This window comes from Bombyx mori, chromosome 24 (genome assembly GCF_030269925.1).
Source record: "Bombyx mori chromosome 24, ASM3026992v2".
NCBI classification, from domain to species: domain Eukaryota; kingdom Metazoa; phylum Arthropoda; class Insecta; order Lepidoptera; family Bombycidae; genus Bombyx; species Bombyx mori.
Window position 1 is genome coordinate 7,484,267 of NC_085130.1, and position 14,796 is coordinate 7,499,062.

The 14,796-nt window shown below is 37.5% G+C and overlaps 1 protein-coding gene across 13 annotated transcripts in view; it reads left to right on the forward strand.

Moving 5' to 3' along the window:
• Positions 1–14,796, forward strand: part of LOC101746973 (uncharacterized) — an 88,614-nt gene that overhangs the window by 25,059 nt on the left and 48,759 nt on the right. For all 13 annotated transcript variants that reach the window (XR_009976443.1, XR_009976444.1, XR_009976445.1 and 10 more), the window contains exon 2: positions 8,157–9,023. Coding sequence is in view for 9 of the 13 variants with exons in the window: in XM_062675729.1 (XP_062531713.1) it covers positions 8,412–9,023 (612 nt within the window). In the remaining 4 variants the exon portion in view is untranslated. The remainder of the gene's footprint in view (positions 1–8,156; positions 9,024–14,796) is intronic.

The window sequence follows — 14,796 nt, forward strand, 5'->3', positions numbered from 1 at the left end:
TAGATATTCCGAATCTCTGAATTGAAATTCTAAAAGTCGAACAAAACGTCCATTTGTTTCAGTTTTCGCACGCTAATTGGCGTTAACTTGCACAATTAATCAATTTAGTTCTGGTTTATTGTGATGGGTATCGAATATTGGAGTAGATTTCACAATCAGGGTTTGTAGAATAATGTTGAAGAAGACTCGTGTGGGGCTATGCAAGGTGTGGACATCTGTGCACCAAGAAATTGATGGAAAGTCCGATGTTGTGGCAAAGACCGGCCGTGGCGAAGGGCCGAACTGTGATGGGGAGTCCGATGTTGTGGCTAAAACCGGTCGTGGCGAAAGGCCGAACTCAATCCTCGTTTATCCTAATAGTGATGTTACTCGAATGAATGATTGAATAGCTTTTTATTCCGATTCATATTAAAAATATATAATCTAATCTCTTATTTGGATTTTACTTATTATAGTTTCTGTAGATCGGTTTGTATATCGACAAAGGGCTTCTCCAACTGCGACGTATATTTTTGTTTCTTTGTAGTTATTTTTCTGTGTTGTTGGAGGGTTGTGGTCTTTATCCCCCACGAGGACCAGTCGGCTTGGGGGAAAACGTGCTTCTTGTGTTCATTTATTTTCGTAGTTTGTTTGGGTTTTCCGTTTACCGGTTCATTGCTATTGTTTATTGGGTGTAGGTTTGTCGCTGAAAAGAGTTAGACCTGGCTCTCATAACATCGAAGACATTTATCCTGCTAACTCTGGCAGCGAATGTTTTTTACATTGTTATTAAAACAGAAAGGCTTTTGTAAGATTTCGCCTAAGCAACTCAAACACCATAAGCTAACACAGATTATCTTTATATTAGCGTTGTCAAGTAGAGAAGCTTATACAAATAGTGCTCAAATAGAAGTGCCCTGAGGAATTGTTTGAGTTGATCCCATCATCTCGTTTTTACCATCGCACCGCCTGCCACCGGAGTAGAGTTCGTCCATATTACCTTGCGTTCATCTACAATGCGCTTCCAGAGATCTTTTTTGCCACGCACCATCCGGCTATGGAATGAGCTCCCCTCCGCGGTATTTCCCGAGCGCTATAACATGTGCTTCTTCAAACGAGGTTTGTGGCATTGCTGACGTCCCTGGGCGATGGTGGCGACTCGCCATTGAGTGGGCGTTTGTTTGTCTGCCTTCAAGGGCAATTAAAATATCACTGAGTAATCCAATAGCTATATTACTAGTAGAATTGTTTTTAATGTGATTAAAGTTGACAGAGCAAATATTAATTTGGTTTAAGTGCATTAGATGTCACGCTTTAGGTGACCTTTCGTGTAACCTTGCGTAAACATGACGAAGGTTTTCCATATTAATTATATTAATATACTATAATAATATTAATTTATTAATTGATTACTGTTACGCAAAAAATATAATTAAATATGATATAGTGTATTGTATTTTTAATTAAGTATATTCTAGAAATAACGGTATACGTAATAAAACCTGAGATAAATCTGACAATTGGTCCCAGAGTTTAAAAATTATAATCTATTTTTCTTTTTTATTGTTATATTCTGCTTTTTTCTTTTGCTTAGATGAGTGCACGAGCTCACAGCCCACCTGGTATTAAGTGGTTACTGGAGCCCATAGACATCTACAATGTAAATGCGCCACCCACCTTGAGATATAAGTTCTAAGGTCTCAGTATAATTACAACGGCTACCCCACCCTTCAAACCGAAACGCATTACTGCTTCACGGCAGAAATAGGTGGGGTGGTGGTACCTACCCGTGCGGACTCACAAGAGGTCCTACCACCAAGAGTTCGCTGGTACCCTAAGAGGCTATACCAGCTGCGCCCAGACGAGTAGGTGAGCTCACGGGCTCAACCGGAGAGAATTTGCTAACACTAACCCTGGCAAGAGCAGTGCTTCGCAGAGTCTATCACCGGATCGGAAACGCGACCCACTGAGAAGATCCGGCGAGAAACTCAGTGGGCAATTTGCATGCCGAATAGATGGGACTATTCATGACGTGAATGAAAAATGAAAAAACGCTGATTTCGTTGAACAGATAGTGATAGTTCACCAAACCATAAACACCATGCTTCTATACATAATCAATTACTCAATAGAACAATAGACTCTGACCGACGGTAATTTGTGAAGTGACGCCCGACTCTGAGGTCATGATGATGTCACATAACAGCCCAATGTCGAATGTAATTATACACATGAGACATGTCTATTACTTAAATGGAAGGCACGTGTACCTATAGCTAGTTAAGTGTGATTGGCTTAATCGAAAAAAGCTTCGGTCCTGTTTGCATTTTAAGCACGCGATGATTTTCATAACGTGCAACGACAATAATGAAAGGCTGTCAAACGAGAGATATTTTTTTTAAAGGATTTTATAACCTGATAACTAAGACTTTTAAGTCATGTCCAATTTTAATTTATATTCTTATTTTTATGAAAATGAAATGAAGATGATTAATTTGAGACATTAATCAACTGGGGTGAAATTAAATGAAATGAGATGAGATGATATGGGATGAAATATTCTCAGTCAAATGGTGGTCATCTACTGAGATTTTTTTAAGTGGACTTTTTGGAGGATCCCGATAAGTTACGTCCAGTGGCTTTGTTTCATTTTCCCACATTTGTGCACTTTCACAGATATTAATTATACAGTTAATAAACCACCGTTATTACATATTTAAACCTGAAGAAACACTAAATAGACAAAATAAAACAAATCACACAGATGCACTCCTCGCGTTCCCGCCAAAAAGTACAGATAAATTTTAAGTACCTACAGTTCACGTATAGGTTAATTTGTATACTTAAACTGGAACGAGCTCTTGGTCTACGCTGGTGTAATGTGGTTACCGGAGCCTGCAGAACTTTTCGTCGTAATCGACGGGTTCGACGAGGACGGTGACCGGTGGTTGAGGTACCTAAAAGCACCGTTAATGGATCGGGAGGATCCGTAATGACGTGTTTAGGGCGATGTTGACTGTTTACCATTCGGTCCACAGGATCGGATATGGCCGTGAGCTCGTTTACCCGTTCGGTCGTAGCTGTAGCTCTTAGGCTACCAGCGAATAGGTAGGGGGGAAAAAGATTTCGATATACGTAAGCTGGATGAATACCGAGAGAATGCTGCTTACCGTTCTGCTCGTGAATGCCTTAGTCGACTTTCGTGACACCGACGGATAGCATCGACGTCATCGTGGCCTAATAGATAAGACGGCCAGGGTACTCGTATCGAGCGATGCGACCGTGCCGGTGTTCGAATCACCCTGCCTATTTCTGCCGTGATGGAATAATGCGTTTCGGCTTGAAGGATGCGGCAGCCGTTGTAACTATACCTGAGGCCTTAGAACTTATTGGTATCTAAGGGTGGGTGGCGCATTTACGTTGTAGATGCTAATGGGCTCCAGTAACCACTTAACACCAAGTGGGCTGTGAGCTCGCCCACCCATCTAAGCAAAAAAAAGGTAACAATTTTTTTTCAAAGAAGCACTTGGCGTATCTTCGCGAATTACTTCCACTATGAAGGAAGGTTTAAATAGCATCGTGTAGGTAATAAAAACCGAACCCATTTTTTTTGTCACATACGTAATTACCAAACCATTGAGACGAAGACCTCAAATCCCAAGATGGGCGGCGGCATTCGCGTCTTGTATGTCTATGGGCTCCTAAAACTGTTTTATATTCTTTAATTAAAACAATTGAAACAGACTCAAGATTCTCGATTAGAAAAGTTCAATCGTAAAATTTAATTGTAACAATTCAGATAATCGAATCTACCAGCACATTCGACTCGTCCAAGTCTTTGTTTCAATTGAGATGTGTATTTGTTTTTGAAGTGAAAACTTCTTTAGAATCGTTGTGATTTCAAACCGGATGCAACGGAAAAAACGACAGGTATGAGACACGAATACAAAAATGTGTAGGATGAAGCCAGCAAAGAATGAGACAAAAATATACATACTATTTAATACAGCGCCATCTGTGAGATTTTTTAATACTAACGTGTGTATGAAAGCTCTTGTAGTGAATTTTAATTTAGGATTATACGTGAAGTTAAAATATCAATTCACAGAGGGCGCTACCTTACAATTATTTACTAATGACAAAATTTTACATATACTTAAGACGTTTAGGATAATTGTATTTTAATTTTGGAAGGTTTCACTTCCACCACGTGTGAATGACACACATTTTGTTTTTTTTGTTTATTATTCCACCGGATCGGTTAATTGGTTACTAGAGCTCATACTGTATAAGCTTTAGAAGTCTCGTAAATCCCGTTAAAAATCTATCATCTGTACATAGAGTTTGAATAATTTGTATCATCGTAACAATGATTTTTTATACAACAGATATGTTATCTTCATAGTAACTGACTCTTCAAATCTGATCGCGCCATATATATCTACATACCTACCGATATAGTGCACACACATGTTGACAAGTAGCATTAATGAAAATTACAAAAGATGGGATAAGCGCGTGAGTAAAAAAGATAGCTATAATTGGAACGATTGCACTTGTTATATCTATATATTAATACGTGAAGCAAAAACTTTGTATCCCTTTTTACGAAAATTGCGCGGACGGAGGAGTATGAAATTTTCTACACTTATAGAAAATATAGACAAGAAGTGCACAATGCTAATATTTTTTTTAAATAATGCATAAAAGATACATTAAATCAATAAAGAAAACGTTACACACACTACATACCATGTATTTGACGCACACACGCATGCATATTATGTATTGTCAAACTTTTGTTCTTGACGTCTGTTGTCAAATTGAGAATAGATTAAATATTGTTTGTCTTTGTTAATATTTTTTAAACTGTAGTCTTGGCGAAATTTTTGATTATAGAAGTATAAAATACAATCATAATAGTGTACAAACTTACAATTATCATTTCAATTAATTATAGTCGAATTTCGACTACTGCGGAACCTCTAGTTATAATTATTATTGCATTTGTTTAGACGCGACTAAAGACGAAACGTCCCAATTGGCCTGTTTTCGAGTCTTGACTTGACGTGCGCTTGAAACATATCTGCTTCTTTTTCAAATAAAATATTGCATCGTAATAAATATCATATCATCATAATATATTTTAAGTCGTCGTGGCCTAAAGGATAAGACGTCCGGTGCATTCGTGTTGAACAACGCACCAGTGTTCGGATCCCGCAGGCGGGTACCAATTTTTCTAATGAAATACGTACTTGACAAATGTTCACGATTGACTTTCACGGTGAAGGAATAACATCGTGTAATAAAAATTAAACCCGCAAAATTATAATTTGCGTAATTACTATTGCTTTGGTGGGTGAACGAATTCACAGCCCACCTGGTGTTAAGTGGTTACCGGAGCCCATAGATATCTACAACGTAAATGCGCCACCCACCTTGAGATATAAGTTCCAAAATCTCAGGTATGGTTATAACGGCTGCCCCACCCTTCAAACCGAAACGCATTACTGCTTCACGGCAGAAATAGGCGGGGTGGTGGTACCTACCCGCGCGGACTCCCAAGAGGTCCTACCACCAGTAATTACGCAATTTATAATTTTGCGGGTTCACTTGCGAACTAATTAAAAAAAAATGGTTGGTTCGAAGTATCAGTTGAATGGAATATTTTAAATGTATTCAACTGATAATAATTATTTTTAATAATGTATTTTTTATTTGATTAAGTATGTTTCAATGATACTATGTACACATATGGACTTGTTGTTGTTGTCTGAAATAAAATAAATCATTCATTCACAATTCATTCATCATTAATTACTGGTGGCTCGAAGGCCTTTCCAGTTTCACCAGGAGCCTCAGCCAGGAGGGGAGGGATTTGCTAACAGCTGCCCGAGCGCCTCCGAAGGAGACCTAACAACTCAAGAGCTACTATTTCGCGGATAAATCTACTACTAGATCGGAATCGCGACCCGTTGAGATGCATGGGTTAGGTTGCACGTCGAACTCTTTGTCGAGTTCGACGAGTACGGTTACCGGGGTCCCTAAGCCTGCTCCTAGTGTTAGAGCTGAAGGCGGCGAATAACTCAAGACCAGCTGCTTCGCGAATGACTACATTAGTCTTATTTTTTATATTTTCCTTACTAAAACTACAAAATATAAAGATGTTTTGTTTTAGTCAGTTAGTTTTGATTAGTTAGTTAGTGATACAATGATGTCTTTGATGACAGTAAAAATACTTAAAATTAAACAGTCAACGTAGTTTTAACTATGGGTTGTTTTTTTAATACGCTTTTATTAGCTTCAGACGTATGTTTGTTTGTAACGGAATCTTTGAACATGATTTTGACCCCCTTCAAAACGTCGGATTAACTCGAAATTTGGTATACTTATTAAGGACATCATATCTGTTCATAAAATATTTGTCATGCACCCCACTGTTTTTTTCACAATACCAAAGCATTTTTTCTTGCACTATTTTTTTTAATTTTTTTTTATTGCGTAGATGTGTGGACGAGCTCACAGCCCACCTGGTGTTAAGTAGTTACTGGAGCCCATAGACATCTACAACGTAAATGCGCCACACACCTTGAGATATAGTTCTAAGGTCTCAGTATAGTCACAACGGCTGCCCCACCCTTCAAACCGAAACGCATTACTGCTTCACGGCAGAAAATAGGCGGGGCGGTGGTACCTACCCGTGCGGACTCACAAGAGGTCCCACCACCAGTAGAAGGAGTTTTAGTTGGATTTTCTATAAAAGCGTATTTTGTTAGTTTTTTTTTTACACTACTATTTATTTTTGTTAATAACGCTGTACCTACTGATTATTTTCGAGACAAGAATAAAGTTCGTAATTAACTCGTAAAACTATCTATAATCAATCACGTTATACATTTGCTCCTCTCAACGAATTCAGAGAGGTTACATTTATTGACCTCTGAGAATTTAGGTCATTTCCTGAAGCCAGCTCACGGTTCGTGACCTTTAACAGACTTGCTGTTGTGTTCCGTGTTTGATATACGTATTCCTATCTTAATTTTCTCACTGAAGTAATTATGTCGGTATTTACGGGAGGCAGCGGCTAGGCTATGCCCCTGGCATTGCTGAAGTCCATGGGCGACGGTAACCACTCACCATCTAGTTGGCCGTATTCTCGTCTATCTACAATGGTAATAAAAAAAATCGATTTCTCTCTTAAATCTGCTTAGTTACTGGTGGTAGGACCTCTTGTGAGTACACACGGGTAGGTACCACCGCCCTGCCTATTTCTGCCGTGAAGCAGTAATGCGTTTCGGTTTCAAGGGCCGGGCAGGCGTTGTAACTATACTGAGACCTTACAACTTATATCTCAAGGTGGATGGCGGCTTTTACGTTGTAGATGTCTTTGGGCTCCGGTGGCGCTGGAATATCTATTAGACTCTGGGAACAAACGAATCCGAAGATACTGAGAATGAATCTATTTCTAAGAGAACTAAAATACTAAAACATACATTAACAAACAAAAGAAGGCAAAGTTAGACAATACAGGCGCCTTAGTGACAGAAATCGATATAATGACTTCAGGGCGCCGCGTAGGGCACCGGTGACCTACACGGCAGTCAACGTTTTAATTATAAATTTATAATTAATGTTAACTTTCGAAGCAAAATCTATCTTCTATCTATATAAATAAAAATGAATTGCTGTTCGTTAGTCTCGCTAAAACTCGAGAACGGCTGGACAGATTTGGCTAATTTTGGTCTTGAATTATTTGTGGAAATCCAGAGAAGGCTTAAAAGGTAAATAAATATGAAAATGATCGGAATTAAATAAAAATAACAATTTTGTTTTTCCTTTGATGTGTCCCTCGTCGGACGGATTCCTTTTGTTTGTTATAAGTTTATTTCATACAAAAGTTTAGGTCTTTTATTTATCGATTGAGGCACTATGAAGTCTTCCGGGTCATCTAATTACTTAATAAATATGTACAATTTGAGTAATTTCAAAGAGTATCCATAATATGAACAAACTTCAATCAATATTCTTAATACACACAGAGGCTTAAGGAAAATCTTTATTTATTGCCAAGCTTACTTATGTCTATGGAATATTTCCCCCAAATTCCAATCAATCACTGTTTCATATAATTTTAAATTATCAAATAGACAATTTACATTTATTTTTTTTTGTTTCAGGAGGAAAATGTTATAAGAAACAAATAGACCGGCAGACTAAACCAATACTATTATTAAAAAAAATTAAAAAGTAAAACCGCGAAAACCAAACGCGAACGAATCGAACTTCACTGAATCATAAATGTTGCCATCGGAAAAATAACATATTAACCCCGACGCTGCGAAAAAACGACAACGAACAAGGACAGAGCTATACGCGCGAGCGGGATAGCTAGCTGCGTCCCGAAATAGTGCATTCGGAAATAGAAAAAAAAAATGCTCAGCTCGCAGTCAGCGTCCGAAAGTGAGGCGTCAGAGTCGCGCGCTTCCTCATGGAAACCATGGACAGCTATGGCAGACCTAGCTGAAGCAGTCGACGACCTCATCTGCAGTTTCGACTACATGGACACAGCTATGGACAACCTGGTCATGTTGGTGTTCATATGGATGGTGCTGTCCATAGCGATCATCGCGATCGCCAAATGGGCGTACGGGAGGTTCGCTAAAAAGACGACGGACGCTGATAAACCAAAAATCGATGAGACGAAGAAAACAACGAACGAAATAGTATCCAGTGCTGATAGTGTGCTCGCTACCAGTGCTAAAGTTAAGAGTGCCTCGTTCAAGCCGACTAAAGCGACGGGCTTCGTGCCCGCCACTCCACCGAACAAGAAGAGGTTGGGGCGCATGTCCCCGGGACCAGAGCAGTTGACCGTCAAAAAGCATCAGTCAGTGTCCGTGCCCACATGCACGGGCGGAGATCAGCCGAGCGTGCAATGGGTGAACGATGTACTGACGTGGCTCTACAACGATCTAGTTATCGTAAACGAACTCGTGCAGCAATGGATCTCGTCCATGAACGAGTTCTCGAAGAAATCCGTCGAGGAGGTGAGTTCTGTTTTCGGTATCTATGTATCCCTACTAATAATATATATAAATGTGAATGTAAGTTTGTTTGTTACGCTTTCACGCGAAAACTACTCAACCGATCATCATGAAACTTTGTACACATATTCTTGGAGGTATTAGAAGTAACATAGGATACTTTTTATGAAGAAAAATTTTTTTTTTTTTACGAAAAATTACAAAATTGTTTGTCAAAAAATCTCAAAATCTAGCTTCTTTAACGCCATCTACCGGTTCAGTAATGAAGTTCCAATCCTGAGTACTGTAAATGAAGTCGCGGGTAAAATATAGTGTTATGCCAAAGTAACTATTCCACGCGGACGAAGTCGCGGGCAAAAGCTAGTATATAATAAATTAATACGTGAAGCAGAAACGTTGTACCCATTTTTAATAAAATTGCGCGAACGAAGCACTATGAAATTTCTCACACTTATCTATACTTCTTCTACACTAATACTAGCGACCCGCCCTCGCTTCGCTTCGGAAACTATAATTTATTATTGATTTCTCCACTATTTAATGGATGTTATTATACATGTAAACCTTCCTCTTCAATCACTCTATCTATTAAAAAAACCACATCAAAATCCGTTGCGTAGTTTTAAAGATTTAAGCATACATAGAGATATAGGGACAGAAAGCGACTTTGTTTTATACTATGTAGTGATTATAAAGAGGAAAGATTTGTTTGTATTGAATAGGCTCCGAAACTACTGAACCGATTTGAAAAATTATTTCACTGTTTGGAAGCTACACTATTCCCGAGTGACATAGGATATAATCTTTTTTGAAAAAAATTAGGGATCCTCATTAAAACTCCAATAATGTAACCCAAGGTGTAAAAAAATTACCTAAACTATTCTTTACATCGCGTGCCCTGCGAAAACTATTGATGATAGAATAAAATAATGTATTACGATTTTCTAGAACACATTATTACTTATATTAAGTGTGGCGACAGCATATGTCTACCTATTATAGTTATGCCGCAATATGTGTTCTTTTATTACAAAAAAAACAACGTCAAATATCGTTGAAATTTTTGTTAAGGACCCGAGCGGAGCCGGAGCGAGCCGCTAGTAGAGAATATAGAGAAGGAGTTCAGAATGTTAATATTTTTTTTAATTAAGCACAAAAAATACATTAAATCAATAAAAAAAAAACCATTACACACGCTACCATATATTTGATACACACACGCATGCATACTATTTGTTTATTGTCAAACTTTCCTTATTGCTTATAGTCTGTGGTCAAATTGAGAATAGATTAAATATTGTTTGTCTATATTAATATTTGTCTAAAGTGTAGTCTTGGCGAAATTTGTGATTATAGAAGTATAATAAGTCTTTGATAATAGAATCATAATAGTGTACAAACTTATAATTTCAATTAATTTTATTATAGTCGAATTTCGACTACCGGGGGACCACTAGTTTGTATTAATCGACGAAAATTGGCAAAGGCATGTTCGGTATCGATGTTTGAATTTAATGGTAACCCCAGCAAATTGTGTTGCAAAATACCTTTTTGCCATGACAATATGTGGTCGGACGTGGGGAAACTCCAGCTCAGATGTTAGATGAATCAAAGCGTCCCTGAACTCTCCCAATATCTTTTTCGGGATCCTTGTAGACAATAATATTATAACATTGTCCTGATAGAAGACAACTAGTTTCCTATTGATCAATATCGGCCAGATTCATTTTAAGCATCTAAATTTCTGTAACCAAAATGAAGACACTTCTATCGGGAGTATATTATAATAATACTAGTGGTCCCGCAGTAGTCGAAATTCGACTATAATTAATTGGAATTGTAAGTTTGTACACTATTATGATTGTATTTTATACTTCTATAATCACAAATTTCGCCAAGGCTACACTTTAAAGAAATATTAATAAAGACAAACAATATTTAATCTATTCTCAATTTAACCACGGACGTCAAGAACAAAAGTTTGACAATAAATAGTATGCATGCGTGTGTGCGTCAAATAAATGGTATGTAGTGTGTGTAATGTTTTCTTTGTTGATTTAATGTAACTTTTATGCATTATTTTAGAAAAATATTAGCATTATGCACTTCTTCTCTATATTCTATGTAAGTGTGGAAAATTTCATACTCCTCCGGCCGCGCAATTTTCGTAAAAAGGGATACAAAGTTTTTGCTTCACGTATTAATATATAGATTGATATGCGTCGAGTAATATCCGAAAGCCTATTTCTCAAACGCAAATTCTCTCTTAGAAATGAAGATATCATTCATAAAATTCGAGATTCAAACTCATCACGTAAACCAAACATTTCAAATGTCAGATGTAAATAAACTTTACTAAAGGACAAAACTAGAGTTGATGGCAAAGCAAATACATATATGTATAACTAGCGACCCGGCCTCGCTTCGCTTCGGAAATATTAAATTTTATTATTGATAGCTGAGTCTCGCGATGTTACCCGCGGTTATTGTCGCACCGCAGGTGACGCCGCGGGGCGAAGCTACTCTGAAAAATGTAGCCTAAGTTATTCCTTATATCATCAGCTATCTATCAGTGAAAGTCTCGCCAAAATCGGTCCAGCTGTTCCAGAGATTAGCCGGACAAACAGACAGACAGACAAAAATTGCAAAAAATGTTATTTTGGCGTATGTACCGTATATAATATATTCGCATGTAGTAAAAAGCGGTTATTTCAATATTACAAACAGACACTCCATTTTTATATAAATGTATAGATATAAAAAGCGTTAACAGGAAAAATATTGCTTTTCGAAAAGACTTTTTGTTTCAATAAATACATGAGTAGATTATAGATTAGCTTTAGAAAGTACATTTTTTTTATTGCCCTTGTAGGCAGACGAGCATACGGCCCACCTGATGGTGAGTGGTTACCGTCGCCCATGGACTTCAGCAATGCATGGCAGAGCCAAGCTGCTACTTACCGCTTAATACTATTTAATACACATATTTAATATTACTTTTACTTTTTCTACTTTTTTTTTTTAATGAATATTGTTTTGGCAACATCTTCCTTTAGCGCAACTACCTCACTTGTTAGAACGTTACGATTTATTGCGCTCACAATTTTATAACTACCGTGTCCGAAGTCAATGGAAGGTTTTTTACTATTGTACTATGAGACCGGGTATTGGCAAATATGTATGATTGTATTTGTGGCTCAAATTGATGAGGTAACTTCCTTGGGCAATTGCTAGTAGACCTTAAGTACGAAGTAGATTGAGACTGTGGCGAATTATTTTATTTGAATACCCATTTATTATTTATATAACTGTATGGAATATCATCTTAAAATATCCACTGACATCTTCGTATGCTTATGCAAAAACAATGGTAATGTAAAATAAAAACATCGTTTTTCCTTCTAATTAATAAGTTTTGTATTAGTGTATAACTGTAAGCAAACCTGAAGGATGATTTCAATAAAAAATGGTTAAAGTAAAGGCGGATAGATTTTGTGAATAATTGAATATTGAAAATTAAAGACGAGATAATCTATTTTATTAAATAAGCTGGCTTAATGGTCTCGGTACCAAGACATAAAATCTTTAAAAAAAACTTGCTCAGTATTTATATACAGGTTATGTTACAATGTACATACATTACGGGGGGGTTTTGGCGGGAACGCGAGGGGTGAAGTTGTGTGATTTGTTTTATTTTGTCTATTTAGTGTTTCTTCAGGTTTAAATGTGTAATAACGGTGGTTTATTAACTGTTTAAAATTTGTGAAAGTGCACAAATGTGGGAAAATGAAACAAAGACGCTGGACGCAACTTCTCGGGATCCTCCAAAAAGTCCACTGAAAAAATCTTAGTAAATGACGACCATTTTACTAAGATTATATTTCATTCCATATCATCTCATTTCATTTAATTTCATCCCAGTTGATTAATGTTTCAAATTAATCATCTTCATTTCATTTCATCATTTTTCATAAAAATAAGAAAATAAAGTTAAATAAGACATGACTTAAAGGTCTTAGTTACCAGGTCATAAAATCTCTTAAAAAAACATACATTTCGGAAAATATGTTTGAACCCGAATCGAATCCAATGTGCACTCTCACACACGTCTTTATTTACAAGAATCACGTTTTAGTGAGGTAGGCAGGATAACCTTGCATTATTTTTAGTTTTCGATTTTAAACAATTCAAAATCATGATAACGAACGCTTTAGAAGACGAAAAATGATCTTTTTTAAATATGATTAGTAAAATACCTTTGATTAATTATCAGCGTGTTATCTCTGACCACGGGAACTGTGAATATTCGAAAATTTAAATAATAAAAGACACGATAAACTAACCAAAAATGTTTAAATAAGCTTTTAAAAACTTCAGCTGACCAACAGAATAATATTTCGCTTCATACTTCATTGTAATATCCAAAGAAATTCGCACCGAAAACTTAAATCTCTTAAATTCGCTTACACATCAAGGCAAAGGTTCTATGTTTACACAGCCACGTTACAGCCTAATTGATTACGTTTGACTTACGAATTCAAAACATTAACATTAATGAGTCACGCTATCTATGTAGACACGCCGCTATATTATTTTATTTACAAATCTCCGTCAGCCGAGACAGGAATCTATTTTTATTCACTTTAAATTTCACCTCAAGCGGTGCTCTGGGAAGAAACAGCTTCATCTCAGCTCTGAGCAAATTTTTGTCTTTGGTTTTCTTTTCAGAACGAATTAAAAAAAGAACATATTTTAACGTATGCCTCATCATAACAGATTGTTTCGAGCGAATGTTTCTTGAAAGCTAAGGTATGGATGAGTTTTTCAATGCTTTTGGAAGCGAAATAATGCGGTGCCTATGTAACAGTGATGGTCACCGCTGCTCAAAACATCAGCTATCACATGCGGACTGTCAAGCCACTGTTTACACCTAAAGACTGATCCAACCACTTTTAAACATGAATATGTTACATTGCGAATAACCTTGCGAGATTATTCCGTGACCGGAATAATTGCATGGCAAAAACAAAATGCAACTATGAACAGTGCAGCTCTATATACATGTCCGTGGACTTTATACAGACATAAATGCGCTTCGTAAAATTTTGAGTTGATTCGTTTGACAGATTAGACCAGCGACTCTCAACCACCGTATCGGGACACGTTAGTTTTGTCGCAAGGCCGTGTGAAGGGTTTTTTTTACTGTTAGACGGACGAGCATACGGCCGTGGTTGTGAGTGGTTACCATCGCCCATTGACTTCAGCAATGCCAGGGGCAGAGCCAAGCCGCTGCCTACCGTTAAGTACTCTCCACGAGCCTCGTTTGAAGAGGGACTTGCCATAGAGCTCGGTGTCGTGGCGTGCAACCTCTTTGACAGGACATAAGACCTACAACGACTAGACACAGACTAAGACAGACATTTGACAAGAATTCTAAAATAAAGAGAGAAATGAAACGAGGGCGTACGTGACTAGCGGCAGGCAGTACATTTTTTGATTCCCTAAAAGACGGACACGAACGAGACGGCAAGGAACGAACCGACCGTTCAAGTGATCCTTCGACCGTTCACACGGGAAACATGAGGGGAACTCATTCCAAAGCAGGAGCGTGTCGCGAGATTCACAAATACAATGTTTTACTGTACAAACAAGTTTAATAGACCGTACTTATAAATAAAGAGGCCTTAGAGGGTGTAGTCTCATGTGCTGGTCCAATCAAATTAAGACATTGGACTCCAGCATCAATGTCGCATCCACTGCGCAGAGGATAGGAAGG